This window comes from Hippoglossus hippoglossus, chromosome 13 (genome assembly GCF_009819705.1).
Source record: "Hippoglossus hippoglossus isolate fHipHip1 chromosome 13, fHipHip1.pri, whole genome shotgun sequence".
In the NCBI taxonomy this organism is placed as follows: Eukaryota; Metazoa; Chordata; class Actinopteri; order Pleuronectiformes; family Pleuronectidae; genus Hippoglossus; species Hippoglossus hippoglossus.
This window is the reverse complement of record NC_047163.1, coordinates 7513130-7530196: the sequence shown is the minus strand read 5'-3', so window position 1 is coordinate 7530196 and position 17067 is coordinate 7513130. Positions and strand designations below refer to the sequence as shown.

The following is a 17067-nucleotide window of genomic DNA, read 5'->3' as shown; positions in this document are numbered from 1 at the left end:
ACCAATCAAAACCCTGGAAACGTGATGTCTCTCTATATTGACCAATCAGAGGCATTTTTTTTATTTTTTGTTAAAAAGTACACAACTTTTAACATGTATACTTACAATAACAATGGACAATACATGCTGTCTAAAAGCCTGTGTAGAAAGTTCATAGTGTAGTAAACTTCTACAGAATCCATTCCTCTGTGTTTTGCTGTTATTACTGGCATGAAATAGCTAGAAAACCTTGACTTGCTCTTGAAACACGTTAGTTTAAACCGTAAAGTTTAAGCTGCGTGTTCAAACAACATCAGCCGAATAAAAAGAACAAGAAATACACCTGTTATTCTAACTTGTTCACACATTATTCCGTCGTAGTTATCCTCATTGCTAACCTTGTAGTCACACCAGACCATAAACTTTAAATAAAGATGGACGATCCACATCCTTCTACTTTACAAACCCAAATATCCCTGATACAGGTTCTTGGAATGTAGCTGCAGTATTGAGTCACTACTGATACAAGCACTGTCAACAGTTTATAGCATCAAATTCAAACAAAACGTAATGGAAAATGAGCACTTCGAAAAAACCCTGGTGGGATAAGAATGACCAGAAACCATCTATTCGAAAAAATGGATAAAACAAATATTTAGACTTTTTAGTTTGGTCCCATCTGCTAACATGGAGGAAGCAGGGTTTATGACTCATACTGCAGCCAGCCATCAGGTGGGTGATCAGATGTTTTGGCTTCACTTGTGGAAGTTGACTTGTCATCCAAATACATTCTTTACACCAGATAAACAATGAGCCTAAATGAGCTGTGTTATGTATCTGTATCTGTTTTCTGTCATGGCAAACTTTTAACGAACACAAAGAAAAAACATTGTGATGCTGATGACGATGATCATGATGATGATGATGATGATGATGATGATGAAGATGATCTGAATGTGCTCAATGCTCAGTCATGGTGTAACATCCCATCCGTGGGAATTTCCTCATCTCTTGAATATTTCCATCAGCTCTTGCCAGAAAACCTGCAGCAAGTCATAGTGGTCTCTGTAACCAGTCTGACACAATAAGGTCTCACAGTCAGATAACCAGGACAGGGGTCAAAGGTCAAACAGATACTTGCTGAAAAATGCTCAGAGGGATCCCCCTGCATATCCGTTATTCAAAAATGTTTGAGCAGAAAATAAAACTGCTGTGCTTCAGAGGGTTAAGTGTAAAGTGGGTGTGACTTGTGATGCATGTTTTGATGTCGGAGGTGGTGACTCCACATGAGTAAGCATTGAGGCTATGTGAGAGCATAGGCTTGTGCAAAGCAGCGTCCTCTGCCAACAGCAGCTGCTTGTGGGGGGGGGGGGGAGCAGTGATATCTGAGCCGCAGCACAGATGTGGGAATACAGCTCAATACAAGTGTGGGTGGTGCTGAGCGTTTCAATGCAGTTGGGTCAAAACACAAACCACGCTTATTTGAATAACCCTTTCCTGACCGCGCAACAGCAAACACACATCTGTACCCAGGAACAAACACACACACACACACACACACACACACACACACACACACACACACACACACACACACACACACACACACACACACACACACACACAGACTGATACTAAACACGCAGACCCCCAGTGGAGACATCTGCTTGACACTGAACTGAATGTGTTTACTCCCCCGCTTCTTTGAGACAACAGTGTTGCCATTAGGGGCTCAGAGAGACTGGGAAGCCATGTTTGGAGGATAATCTTGGGCAGACCATCTGGTCAAGATTTCCTCTCTTTTCTCTGTATTTCTGATTTCCTCTTTTTCACATGAGAGGCATGAAAAACATTTATTTTTTCGGAGCCTTGAAATGCAGCCGAGGCGTCTCAGGGATTTAATTCACTTCCTCAAATGAATAACTGAGCAGCGTTTGTTGCAGACAGGGCAGCGCATGCAGCAGACCCCAGCCAGCGGTGAACTATATAATCTATACTTACACTATTACTGATCACTTGCAGTCGCTGCTGCCCATCTGGACCTTCAGCAATCCCATTCCCCTCCCAGTATAATCGCTGTTGACACAGGAATTTAATCTAGATATCTTGGTGATGATGAAAGTGGTTGTAATAGGATTACTGGGCCTGACATGAGTGTGACATGGCTACGACAAGGCATCACTCAACATTGAATTATACCACGGGTAGGATGAAACGCTTTTACCCAGGACTGGGTTTCCAATGGAAGAACATGATATATAAGGCTATTCCCACTAGTAAACATCAGAATCAACAGTTTATAATAATGAATGTTTATATGCAGGTTTTAGCTGCTTAACCACAAATCATTTAGACGTAATTTGGGATTTTATTTAACTTATTTTATTAATATTTCAGGTTACAATTTATTTCCATTCACAACTGAGCTTTTTAATAATAAACCAGCGTTCTTAAAGCTTGATTATGTTCTATAATCCAGATCAGTGATTTCAAGTTTGCAGATCTTTTTACTATTATTTTGTGACAATGCAGTCTATTGACACATTATTTCATGATAATACTTTACATATTTAAGATGAAGGAAAATAAAGAAAGCTTCTTCAAATTCAAAAATATCCCTTTTACGTCACTCTTAGCTCACCCATACATGCTAGTTATCCTACAAAAAAATGTTCCGCAGCAAATGGGAGTTAAAAATAGGCCAAAGACCACAAAGCGTCTATTTTAGTCTGGATTCGAAGATCTTAAAGTCGTCTTCTCTTCTCATGTATCTGCCATGTGGCCTTTTACCATAGGACCAGATTATGGGTTGCATGGTTGGAGCCACAGAAAGCCATTACTTAGGAGCTGAAGGTTGGAGTTAAGATTATCTGCAGGACTTCAGACCAAAGACATTTGTATCCACAGGCTCAACACAACACTGTGTTTAACACTGAGAGGATTCTCAGGGTGGCCAAGGGTTAAATCCAAGATTAAGCTAATTCTGGTCTGTGAGCATTTTGGGTGAATTACTGGTGAAATCTTACAAATGTTCCCATTACCAACGCTAGAATGAGCATAGACAGTGTAATGACGAAGACGAAGAGCAATGGCAAAAGCAACAAAATCTGTAGATGATAACAATAATATATACCTGGAATTAGCTAATATTATGTCAACCTAGAGGCCGTGGAAACAAGTTATGAACACTGACATATTATCACCTCTTAATTAAATAAGAGTCATGTGTGTGGATACCGCGCAAATATAAGCCTAAATTTCACACTACTTTTAACTGAGGCAAATATATAACCTTATAACCCAGATCACGACTGGTAACCAAGGGTGACCAGGCCCTTACTGTTAGAACCTCCAAACAGTGAAACCTATTGATAATTACCTATTGATTTCATTTCATCTTTTTCTTTCTTTCAGTTAAGCACTTTTTGAGAAACATGCTACATGAGTAAATTATTGTTTATTATTATTTTATAACTTTTATGACACAACCGTGTATTATGCACAACTGTATTTGTGAGAAAAATAGAGGAAAGAGGTCAGACATTTGTTCACTGCATTGCCAAAAATTCAGAACCACCTGTGGCATTGATTTTCGTCCGTGCACAGTGTGTGAGTTTCGTTTGAAGCCATTCTGGTCTGTGAAATTCTGAGAACAGACCTCACTCTCAGTGTTTGGCATTTTAATGAGCATCTTTTCAAGATAAAAGAGCAGATGTTTAACTTTCATGGTCAGGCGCAAAGCGTGTGCAGAGAGTTTGCGGCTTGAGTCGGTGAACCTGAAAAAGGCCCCGGCTTTGACCGATACTTACGTGAGTCAGCATTCATGATGACAAATCATCCCGGCAGCATTTGAACCTCTGGAGGTTTTCCGGTCACTCGCATCAAAAGTCACTGTGAAAGTCACTGAGACTGAACTATGTGTCCCTGTGCCTCTATTATTATTATACATTTTTCTACTACTTATTCATATCCATATTTATATCTAAACCTATATTAGCCATGTACTAATGATATTTTTGTTGTTTTAAGTATCACTCTCACATTGACAATTACCTTATTTTGAGTGCGAATTTAATAAATGCGTTGGTCGACTTACCGGCCCCCCACTGAAAGACTATTCAGTGCCACTTGACCTCTGATAAACCATTTACAAAGGCTTATAATGTTGTAATAATTTGATATATTAATGGTTTATTGATTAACTCTTTGTGTCAATCTGGAAATGCTAACCCATAAATTCTGTTTCCCATTTGCAGTTTAAAGTTTGGTTCAGTAGTAACGTTAATCTGTGTAAACTCAAATAGTGGAAATAGGAAGCATTACAGCTTCCCTGCTCATCTGTGCCAAGAAAACCACATGTCACAGACACAGTGTTCAAACAAGCCAACAGGCTCTCACACCTCTCTGGATGTTTACATCAGAGAATCCTCAAAGAGGTGCCAAACACCGGATGTTTTTGTCTTACGTCTCGTAAAAATACCCTCATCAGGCTGAGTAAAGACGAGTCTGAAGGAAATGAAGGTTTGTGTTTTCAGGTAGAGAGAGAATAACCCAGATATACACAATTTATGAAGTCAAGCAGAAAAATATGTGAGGACATACACTTTCTGAGATTCAACCCATTTATAGATCATCTATTAATTACGTAGCATCATAATCCTTCATATGGAGCCATGTTTTTGCCACTTGATGATTTTAGATCTATTATTCTCTCGTAGCTCTGTTTTTGGTCTCCACCAACTCCTGAGGGATCAACATCAACAAAGATCAGATTTTTAGCTGATAAATGCTGCACTATGTTTCAGCTCTAAACATCTCTCTGTGTGAGCTGAATAATACGGATAACCTCCCAAAGAACCGATTTTATATAAAAGTCCTTATATATTAAAAGTAATAATATTTATCTTTCTTTTTTTTTTCTTTCATTCAACCAGGTAATCTCATGGAGGTTAAAAATCGCTTTTTAAAGAGAGACCGTGGACAAAAAGACAGCATGAAATTCATCAAACAAGACAACTGTCACACAATAAGAGATAAAAACAATATCCAGATGATAAAAGTATTCAAATATCTAGTTAAGGTTAAATTAAAGGGAAAAGACAAACAGAATTATTGTCTCTTCAAATTCATTAAATCTCTTGGATTTTTCAAACTCAAAGTAAATATCAGCACACAATTTTCCTGAAGTGTGATATTTTGTAAATTAAAAACCCAACGTTTGGACAATACTGAAATTAGTGATGTGTTGGACAACTAAAACGTGTTGTTTGAATTCTCTGTTTGTCAGAAATGTCTCAATAATAAAACATTATTGGTTATTGCTTGTGTGGTTTTAACTTGAGGTGTTAGATTTACTCTGCTTCTGTTTGGAGGAATCAAACATCTTGTATTTTAAGCACATTCATAACAATCAATCAGATATTTCATTGTAGTGTGTGTGTGGGTGTTTGGCCTGTGAACACCTCCCGTGCTCCTCCCTCGCAGGCTGGTGTGTGTCATTCCATTAATCCAGGTCAGGAATTGATCCAGGCCCTTGCAGCGAGCTACTGCTGGCAAGTGGCCATGGTGGGTCTGACTGACCTTTAACCCTGGCCACTGATTCTGGTCTCACTTGACTGGCTTTAAAAAGTGAAATGAAAACTATCAATCAATGACTGGAGGGATGTAGATCAGAGGGAATGCATAAATCAATACGTAGGAGAGGCTGTCCTCCCTTTTCTTTCCAAATAATAAATCTTCCAGTTGCGCTTGGCTGGTCTTTGGCGTTCTGTGCTGCAGCTTCTGCTGCAGCAGCTGGGTCCTGGTCCATCAGTGAGTCAGGCAATCTAAGAAAAAACAGTCACTGTTTATAATAAAATATGCTTAGTAAGTAAGGTGTTATGGAGCATTTGATTATGTTATGAGTTTATGAATGGATAATAGATAATTGAAGCACTCCCTATCTTGATGTGTGGAGTTGTAAAAGCTCTTAATTCAATTTGGACATAAAAGTCTGCATAAAGATATAATTCCATGCAACAGTAGATGTTGCACAGTGAGTGAATAAAGCCAGGCTCTAAATAAATTACATGACTCATTCCATGCGTGGTTAAGGTCTCGTTTGAGGTTTCAGATATTTGTAATGATTTATGTATAGCATATGTGTTAGTTATCAGCATATTCAAGAATGACGTCCAATTACACCTTTGCAGTGATATTAAATCAGTGAGTCACATCTATTACCCTTTAGTTTAGAGGGACGGGAGGGGTGGAGACGTCTGAGAGTGATGGATGGTTTGTTTTTGAATAATTCATGGCAGAAATATCTTTATAATACTCAAAGATCATGGAAAAAGTATTTGGGTATTATATTATATTTTTGTCATTCATAAAATAGGTCATTCTGGAAAGAAATGGTGCTTGCCAATTACATTATCTGGAAAAAAGAGCTAGATTAAGCTTAAAGATTTTTTTTGTTTTTGGTCAAAGTAGTGAATAAACCTTTGTGCTCAACCAGTTGGACTCCTGTCAGGTGACTCGTCCGACTCGTGAGTAAACCTCTCCTGTGCAGCTCGGGTGTTTTCCACTGCTGTAGGACACCAACACACACTAATGTGCAGTGTGTAGCTACCACCCTGCTTCAGTTCCCGCACTGTCAGGCAGAATTCTTCATCCTCAGTACGAGGCACGACAGCACGGCACCGCTTCATAAACCACAGCTCCTCTTTGATGTGTAGTGTTTTCTTATGGGCGAGGAAGGCCTCATGGGTTGGGCTCTTCCCCGCTTCCACCACCACCACCACCACCTCCTCCTCCTCCTCCTCCTCCTCCTTTTACTCAGCTGGCATCTGACTCTCAGCACACGTTGACCAAAGGTTGGGTGAGCTCACCAAGCAGGAACAGCTTTATTGTGTGCACAGTGTGCGTGAGAACGTGACTGTACCTGTAAATCATTTACCAAGCATTGGGGGGGGGGGGGGTCATTTGAAAGAGAGAAAAGCCAAAGGGCAGTACTGTACACCGAGCTGCACATGGCTCTGCTCCGCATGGGAAACACTGAGATTTCAAACAAGTAATTATCTGTTTCTATTTTCACCCTGCTTTGCCTCGGAGCAGCACAGGGCTGTTGGTTGTACGCCCTGCGCCAAGATGTTTGTGGTTGTTAGTATGGCTTTTGGATCCTATACACTTTAACTTCAGTCATTTACTTTTGGTAGGTGACTGTCCTGACCAGAGGACCCCTCCCTGAAATGAATGCTCCCCCTCACAGCAGGGGAAACTTAAAAACAGCTTGACTATTGGCAATATCCTCTGAACGCAACACGCCAGCAGAGGAAAGTCTTGTTTCCTTAGAACAGATCTTGTTTTGATATTTAAAAGGACAAAATTGCACTGAGAGATTTGCGATTACAGGTTTTTAAGAAGACCATCTAATGTACACTAAGTGAAAAACAGGACTGTGGAGTGAGGGACCTCTCGCAGCCTTTACGTTAAAAGCTCATTTTCCTCTTCCCCAAATCCGCCTACACTGAACATCATCCAAACTGCAAGCTAATGCAAACTGCTGGCATGGCTTCAAAGCAGTGCTGGGGTCTACTTCACTTCCTCTGCCCCCTTTCCTTCTCTCCTTTGCTTCTCTGCATCTCCAGCGGAGACAGTGGAGACTTTCAGAGAAACTGGAAAGGAACTGCTTTCACCTCTGCTCCGGATCTCTAAGTGGGTGGTGAGGTGGAAATAAAGCAAGTTAACTCCTGTGAATTTGTCAGATAGTGTGTACGGAACAAAAGCAGTGCCTCTTTGTGGAGTGGAGTACGTTACTGGTTTACACGAATGAAAGTGTGAATGTTAAGTTTAGTAATTAGCTGGTATTCAGCTGTAAATTACTTCAAGAAAGGCCACAAAATCATTATCAAGTATTTTGGAAATTAATAAAGTGTTTGTTGCTAGAGTTAAAAGGGACCTTGTTGTTACTTTTGTGTTTTTAAGGAAAAGTAGACAATTTGATATTTGGTGAAGTTTCTATCTAGCAATATCCATCAGTTTCCAAGAAAGAAAAGGAAAATTTGGATTTGTAATGACTTTGATACAAAGACACATGAAATATTGGTATCACTATCATTTTAACCCATATTAATGCCTTTTGTCGACTTTTTGTCTTTCTTAGAAATATTCCTCTAATTTACAGGAAAATCTCAGCTAATTTTAGGAAAATTTAAAGAAAACTTACAAGGAATTAGCTGCAAAAGATGGAACCAGTAAAAACATACATTTACATGTCTGACAGGAGTTAACTATATATATTATATTGATGTGAAACCTTTAGTATTGATCATCAAAAAACAAAATCCAGCAGAGATGGGAAGATTGGACAAGTTTTGAATAGTTCATGTGATGAACAATGTTCAGAGTATCTGCTTTACAAAATGCCAACAGGTAAAACAACTATAATATATGGTATTTTATTTCAATGAAGAAATTGACAAGCACTCATCAGTCAACATATTAAAACATTTGTGCCGTCTGTGCAAACCCACATGACGGCTCCTTAAAATAAATACTTTTAAGAGGAAATAATACAGACAGAATATGTGAGGCTCAAACCACACGGACAAACAAATTATCCAAATGTCAAAGAGACAAAAGGGTCTGAAAATTCCCAAAGTCAACCCGACTCTCCAACGAAAAGTGTTTGTATAAAACAGCTAGGTATTTTGAAAAATACAGAATCTTACAAAAAGTTTTTTTTTTTTAATCTTCTCACTTCTTTAAATCACTGTAAAATATCAGCTGGTATTATGACAAGAAATCAGGAATTTGTCCATGTATAATAATAATAAAAAGACAGAATGTGCTTCTGCATTTTTACAAAGTATTCACATACATCATGAGTGTACTGTATCATCAACGTCCTCTGCTGCGATGGAGACGGGTGTAATGCACGGGGCGGCTCCCTCAAACCGACTTCCTTGTCACTGAGCAACGAAAGGTGCAGTCAGTCCTGAGACACCCCCATATTTGCAGAGACCATTTCACAAACCATCTTCTCAGACAGTTTCCATGCACCGTCCATCCCCAATTCACCTCACAGCCAAGTGTTCATTGTCTGTTTTTAGGTTACATTATCAAATGTGTTCACATTTTCTCCATATAAAAACAAAAAACCTTAAAAAATCAATTCTCCTTGACAATTTGTCAACTTTCAAACTGTCCAAAAACAAGAGACAAAGTAGCCATCGATGGGAGAGGGTTTCAAGAATACAGGTTACAGTACAAAAACGTGGTCCAGGTGGTTGCACATGAAGCATGCATGTGTTTATGTTGCCCTGCTCACCCTCATGCGAAGACATACTGTATAAAAAGGCCACATGGCTTTTCCTTCACTATTAAATGCAAACGCGTTCTCCGACAACTGGCATCTTTGTCTGCTCTGCTCATCTAAAGATCGACGAAAGGTGCTTTTTCTCTCCGACTCCTCGTCAATATGAAGTCTGTGTTTAGTGAGCGTTCGGCCACCAGACTGCAATCGATCGAACTCTTGGCAAGACAGCGAATAAGCGCATTTTAAATCAAATCATTTAAAATCAAATCATTTTAAAATGTGAAGCTACAGCCAGCAGGCATTTGGCTAAGCTTAGCTTAGCATAAAGACTGGATACCGAGAGAAACAGCTAGCATGGCTCTGTTCAAAGGTAACGGCATGTCTTAAGTACGTTAGCTAACCTGTCATACCCTGTTAGTTGAATCTATATAAAAACTACAGCAAGTTGGTTTTCAATGTATACGGAACAAACTATATGTTATTTAGTTAGCTTCAGTGGTACTATAATGGAGATTTTCCCTCTGTTTCTAGGCTTTATGCTATGCTAAGTTAATCTACGCTGAAACTACAGCCATCAGGCATTTAGCTTAGCTTAGCATAAAGACAGGGAACGAAGAAGCAGCTAGCATGGCTCTGGACAAAAGTAACAAAACGCTGCCTTCCAGCACCTCTAAAGTTCATTAGCTAACATGTTTTGCATTGTAAGTTGAGTTTGTATAAAAACCAAAACAACTAGCCTGTTGTCAGCGTGGGTGTTGTATTCCAGTCGTTATGCTATGCTATGCTATGCTATGCTATGCTAATCTAAGATAAGATAAATGAAATGACTGCTGGCTGTAGCGCCATATTTTAACAGACAAATACGATAGTGGTGTTGATCTTCTCATTTAACACATCAAAAAAAATGACTGAATCATTCCTTTAAAAATACAAAAATCACCCAACCCCCCCGCAACCTTTCTCTTCTGAAAACCTCGATTTATACGTCTGCGTGACCACAAACCTCACGAGTCGTCTTTACCAAGGGCTGTGTGTGTGTTAGGATCAGTGGGAGGATACTGTACGAGCATGTAAACAAAAGGCAGTTGGACTTGAGCATGAGTCTGCTGAGCTCCCTCTTTACATCACTCCAGATAAAACAGGACGTCTCTAGCCAGCCTCGGACTTTCTCACTATTCTAAGTGCTGAGGCTCAGTGAAGCCGATCACCCTTAATTTATATCTTTTTTTTCTCCATAATCTTTAACATCTGTACTGCAGAAATAACAACAAAAATATAACTTAAGATAAACTCTCTAGGCACTGTTTGATTTCCAAGGCTTTGTGTTGTAGACTGTGATAAAAGGTCAGCAAACAGATAAAAGAAAAAACAATAAAAAAAAGGAAAGCAGAGAGTGATGGTTCTGCAGACCAAACACTTTATCCTCTGTGATACATCGAAGTCCTCTGAGTCAGCTCACATGGCCAAACAGACTTGCGTCAAGCTCAGTGGTAGAGAGGCTGTAAGGGCAGAAAGTATCTAAAGGGTGAGTGTGTAGAAGATTTCAAGGTTAAGTGTCAGTTCCAGTCTTTAACCTGTCTTCCTCCTTCATACAAAGAAAAAACAAAGGTCAGATCTTAAGCCATTATCTTCTGGGGGATCTCTATCGAAGCCTTGACGAAGATGCAGTTGTCTCGGACGTAGTTCCTCTTCTTGATCTCTTCGTGCGAGATAAACTTGGGGTAGCCGAAGCCCAGGGTGCTCTCGTCCAGCGAGTTGCGGGTGCTGCTGGGTTTCTGGAAGTTCTTCCAGTTGGGGTCAGGGTTGAAGGTCTCGGTGATGTGCTGGGGTTTGGAGAGCGACGGGTCGCTCTGGTCCATGATGGAGAAAGTCACCTTGTAGGAGAAGGGCCACTCCAGCAGGCTGTCGTACTCTCCGGGCAGCACGCGGATGTAGACGGAGAGGTGGGAGCCCTCGCCGCTGCCGTTACCGTTCAGGAACGCAGACACCTGCAGCTTGTAGCCGTAACGGTGAGTGTAGAAGGGCGGGCTGAAGAACTCATGGTTGCTTCGGAGTTTGGCCTCCTGGAGCTTGCGTGTGTAGTCGTTGAGTTTCCAGATGAGGACGCCATCGTGACTGACGGAAAGCTCCTCCATCTCCCTTCGCAGCTCCAGGATCTCCTGCCGCTGGCGACCCACCAGGTTACACATCATAGTCAGGTGAGACTTAGTGGTGTCTTCCAGATGACGACCGATGGCCAGTTTGGGGCACTGCAGGAAAACAGCAGAGAGATTATGTAGAAACTGTTAAAACGGAGAAGATAAACTATATGATAACATTTTGTCAAAATTACAAAATGAGAAATCAGGCTAATTAGTGTGTTTTCAGTGTATCTATGATGTGATATTTTGATTTGATTTGTATAAATGTACTTGTATTTCTTGATATCTGTAATATACAGTAAACAGCTGAATACTGCATCTATTTAGGAATCTGCTGTCCTCTGAACATGATGAAGATGTGGACACGTGCATCATTGTATTTCTTGATGAGGCTGCTGTTAAAGAAACATGTCTGTACCATCTGTAAATGTTATACGTCAAGCTTTCCAGATGCTTTGTAATCCTTAACAGAGCGCCGAGCTGAAAACACAGAATGATCTGCCGCTCTTCCTCGAGCGTGTCCACATTTTCACAAATTGACGTCAGCTTCAAAAATAGAGACGGAAATGTGCAGTCAGACTACAGAAGTGTTGCTCTCATTAAAAGAGACCCTACAGGCAGAGCGCTGTGTGTTTTAAAGAGAAAGGAGAACCATTACTCTGGAAACAGTGAGCCAAGGATATGAAGGAAATATAAGGGGAAAAATGTCCGTAAACAACAAAGACAAACAGGCCTGGCAGTTGATTAGCATTTATCAACAGTAGCGTTAACATGAAACTTCGTCCAGAGGCAGAAATGATCCCCTGAGGTTAAATAATGTAGATCAGTTTTACCCTGTGTTTGCAGCCGGCGTCTTTGAAGGGGCAGAGGACGAGTGCACTGCCGCAGTTGTCCTTCACGTGATTGGCCAGGTCCTCTCGGGCGATGTTGGGTGTCCCGCACTGGTTTGGGCACTGGACAGGAAACCGAGGGCAGTGGTACTGGTGGTTCTGTGGAGGAATCAGGGACATTGTTTAAGTGACGGCGGGAAATTTAGAAAGTTCAAAAAAGCATGTGGTATGAAAATGAAAAATAGAAAACAGCTGATCGTGCAGCATGAAGCCACATTGCTGCCAATAACACATTCAAAACCTGATTATAAAATTAAACACTCAAAACAGAATTTTTTTAATTCTTGCTTCTCTAATGAAATGATTGGCTCCTTGCCATTTTTAAAGTAAACCGAGAAGCTGTGAGTGTTTTAGATTACTGGCTGAACAAAGAAAGCAATCTGAAGAGGTCACCTCCCGGGAGATTGCAATGGCCTATTTTCTAATCTATTTTCTGATGTTGAAATGATTAATCGAGAAAATAATCAGCAGATGAATCAATATTCAACTCATCTTGATTAATAAATGAATCATTTGGGCTGTAAATCAATGGAAAATATCCATCCCGGTTTCTCTATACAAAAGGTTGCCTCCATAAATGTGATATTCGGTGCTGCAACTTTGCTTGAAAAAAATTACTTAAATGAATGTTCACTATCTAATGACCAACTAATCAATTAATTGACAAACCGCTGCAGCTCTAACTAAAAATACAGCCCTACACTGTACTAGACTGTGACAAAAACTGCTTCAATAAAACTAATACAATGACGTGCTAAAAACACTACTTCCAAGACCCAGTTATTATATCTTGGCATCTTTAAATGTGAGGGAGGGGGAAGTGACACTGAGTGCTCAGCCTCTGGCCAGATGTGTGCAGAGGCAGATGTGAGCTCACACATAAACGCACAGACAGCAGAGCACCAGCTCACACTAACATCCAGCTGCCACAGGACAGAGACACCATGAATCATGGGAATTACAACCAAGTTATTTCACTTATAAGACTGTGAAGAATCTGTGAAATCGTTTGGGTAAAAAAAGTTTCTGATTGTAAAACTGTGTGAAACTGACCTGGATTGTGTCAAAGACAAACTCCTTGCCACAGTACTTGCAGGGCTGCGTGCGTTTGGGACACTCGGCCAGGCTGTGTTGGGACAGCAGACGACGCATCATCCTCGCCCCACACTTGTTCTCACAGTAAACGCTCTCCTGAGGACACACACCCTGGTGGTTCTGGGAAAGAAAAGAGAAGTGATTAAGATTTGGAGAAATAAATACTATCCATACAGCGGCTGTTTAGACTAATGTAGTGTTAATTATTCAGCTTTCATGGTGCAAAACTGAATTTTCTAACAAAATATAAAGTTCTTCGAAAATCAACAAAACTGTAAACAATCTGTATTCCTTATAAAAAATTTGTCGAGAAAGTTTTTTTTAAATCGACAAACAGGAAACTAGCATGGCAAAGGAAATGATACGTACCACTGCTCTTAAAATGTTCATAATCATATTTATTGTTGAAACAACTAAAACTATTTATTTTGATTTTGTATTTTTAATTTGTTCATCTGATTTTCTTAAGACAAAGTATCGACAGGAGTGTCACTTTATTATTGGTGTCAAAACTGCTGAAAGAATTACTTGATAAACTGATCAACAGATTTAAATCAGGCCCCTTTTCTAGTTTAATTTTTTATTAATGATGAAAGTCATGTTTTTTTTCAAAGCCACTAACTATTCAATGCGGCAATTTGTTTCCTTTTTCATGTTTTATATTATCTTTGGGTTTTGTGGAAGGAAAACGTTAAGGTCGACATTTTTCTTTTACTCTATAGACTAAATAAAGATTGATTCATGAGATAATGGATCTGAATGAAAAACATTAACGTGAATTTCCAGTGTGAAAGCCAAAAGGTGGATTAATGCCCTGTAAGTGTGTGTAGAGGGAGACCACGAGGGCCAGAGTAAACAGAGCAGGGCCAGGTTGGTAAAAATGACTGAAGGGTTCGTGAGGAGACTGAGGAAAACACATTCAGTATGAAAGAGCCAGTCAAAGCTTCTTTCCTTCTGTCAACATGTTCTATTTCAAAATAGGCCAACACTCTGAAAGCACTGACACACGTGCATTAGACCTTCCTGCTGTTTTTCACAAAGGCAGCTTTCATATAAGCACGGAAATGATGAGGCGTCACTCTCGGTTATGTACGTCAAGCTCCTGCTGAGACCCAACGGGAATAAAAAGAAAAAAACAGGTGGAGTAGGTGTTTACCTCGTAGGCTTCACCGGTAAACTCGCTGCCGCAGAACTCGCACTTGACCTTGCGCTTGGGGCAGTCGTGCTGCAGGTGGTCGGGCAGGTCGCGGCGCGTCAGCTTGACAGAGCAGCGATTGGGGCAGGGAATCACATTGAAGGCGCAGGTGGTGAAGTGGGCCTGAGGGAGAGACAAACGACAAAGCACAAACACACAACCACATGTTAGGCGCTGTGCCAGGCTGTTGCCAGAAAACAACAAGGTGAGAGGAGGTGAGGGAGGAGGCAGCAGATCAGAGCGTTTGACGAGGCAAAAAAAACAAAACAACGAGAGAGGACATAGAAGATTCTCACCTGCAGTTGCTTCATCTGGCCGGTCCAGCGGCAGCCTTCCTCACTGTGGATGCAGCGGATGGGCAGAGCCAGGATCTGCTGCTCCAGCTCTGGATCCGGGTAGATCTGCGGAGGAAGAGCAGGATGAGGTCAGTGTGGGAGATGATCCCGTCAATTACGCACAAGGTGATAGATCAGCTGACCAGGTCTTGCTGGAAGACTCTAACATGGCACCTTCATACAGCACAGACATGTATAAATGTTTAACAGAAACAGTTTTAAAGAAGTTGACATACACTTAAATGCTACATGGTTTATCTTATATGTAAACCACACACTGACAGAGTATGTGATCCAACCATGAAACATCAGCAGTTTGTAAACCTCACTGTTGTGAATTGTTTTAAGGATTAGGTTGGAAATATCCTTAATTTTGTGTTATTGTTACCAAATCTCATTAACAGGCCAAAACCGATAATGAAATGATCCTATTAATATGTATTAATAAGTATTTCCTGTGTATCCAAAGCCTGATACAGCTGATATCTGATATTAAACAGACTCTCCTTTAAAACCTGTGCTGTATTGATTCCTTCATTATAATAAACACGGTGACTGTAATTTATTTTGAGTCAACCCCACATATTAATCCACAGCTGAAAGTAGTTCCCAAAGAAATTCACAATTTACTCTTATTTGGCTCAAGTTTAATAGAAAACTGTAGTTCAAAGCTGTTTCAGGAAATTATTCAACATTAAAAAGATGAAAATAAATATTTTTCAATCTTCAGTTGGACAGTAGGAAAGTCACACGGACTAACAAATTGTTGGTTATTATATTTTCAAGGGATTTGTTGAGATCGTATTCATTGGTGTATCTTGAAAAAAAAGCAAATTAGCATATTTTCCAAAACATTGAACTATCGCTCAACAATTTAACATATTGAGAACAGAATGTCATTGCAGTGATAATGACTTGGGTTATGCGCTTATGGGACCTTTGAGAGAGCGAGCGGAGGAAAAATATTTATTTTTCCTCGGCCACTGAGCGATGGGGATGAGTCAGTTTTCTGCCCAAACCCCCCAAATCCTCCCCTCCAGTCCGCTGTCCTGAGGATTTATAGCTCTGCGTGGCGTCTCCATCCAGAGCTGCTGTCACATGAGCAGAGCACTGTAGTCAAACAAGAAAAGCCACTTCCTCCAAATGCCAAAACAGCCCTCTGAGCAAATAACAGCTCAGAAGCTGCTTGCCTGCGCTCACGTGTGTCTCTGCGGCGGCACACGGGAGGCGTCACCAGCAAATTAATGTGCATTTGGAAAATCTTCTACAATTAAATACTTCCATTAATCATAGTTTGCAGCTGCTGTTAGGACATAGAGCAAATAAGTGCATAAAACTACTTAAATATGCTCTACATATGCTCTAATGCTCTTAAGTAAAGCACATATATCTCTACCATTAAAACGCATGCTTGGCTTCTGTTGCATGCCACATATACAGTAAGAGCTGATGCCATCTCGCTGCCATAATCACATTCTTTGAGGAGAAACAGAGGGAGGAGGAAAATCCTCTAAAGCAAACTGAAACACTCACTCATTGTTCCAGTCTTGGAGTCTGCAGGGAGACTGCAATAATGACCTTTTAATAACTTAGTCGTAGCCAGAACAGGGGGGGTTAAGCTCTTTGGAGCTCTAACTTGGGGGGGTTTATTCTGTCTGCTTTAGCCTGTGTTAGTCCCACACTGCTACTACCACACCAGCAGTACAATCCTTTAATTACCACAACACACTTCTTCTGTTTGAGCTAGGTTGTGTTTGTGCATGTTTTGGAAGGACAGTTTGCTGTGAGCAGTATAATAACCCTGACAGAAGACCACCAGCGAGGGGTAATTTGCAGGCGACTTGGAGCCTGTGAGGGCCTTGGTAAATAACAACGTCCGACAGGTGTGCCATGAGCACATCCTTTCCTGTGGAGCATCCCTGCTATTATAGGCGCCTTCATCGCTTGCAGCGCAGCATGCAGACCTGTGCTGCTGCCCCGCTGATCCTGATGAATCCCTGGGTTAATGTGTTCACAGCTCAATGGCTAATGCTGGCTTAAGCTAATGACATTAAATGCTGAGTTTTATTGTAAAATTGTAAATTCAAAGTCACTATCCCAAAAATAGTTTTTGCTCATGAAATCCCAACTATGT

The 17067-nt window shown here is 40.6% G+C and overlaps 1 protein-coding gene across 1 annotated transcript in view; it reads right to left on the bottom strand.

The window, feature by feature from the left end:
• Positions 1 to 8401: 8401 nt before the first annotated feature.
• traf4a (tnf receptor-associated factor 4a) overlaps positions 8402 to 17067 on the bottom strand; it is a 36053-nt gene continuing 27387 nt past the window's right edge. The window contains exons 3-7 of the mRNA XM_034604535.1: positions 14895 to 14999; positions 14560 to 14721; positions 13362 to 13523; positions 12252 to 12407; positions 8402 to 11526 (exon numbers count right to left, since the gene is read on the bottom strand). Coding sequence (XP_034460426.1) covers positions 10894 to 11526; positions 12252 to 12407; positions 13362 to 13523; positions 14560 to 14721; positions 14895 to 14999 — 1218 coding nt within the window. The 3' untranslated portion in view covers positions 8402 to 10893. The remainder of the gene's footprint in view (positions 11527 to 12251; positions 12408 to 13361; positions 13524 to 14559; positions 14722 to 14894; positions 15000 to 17067) is intronic.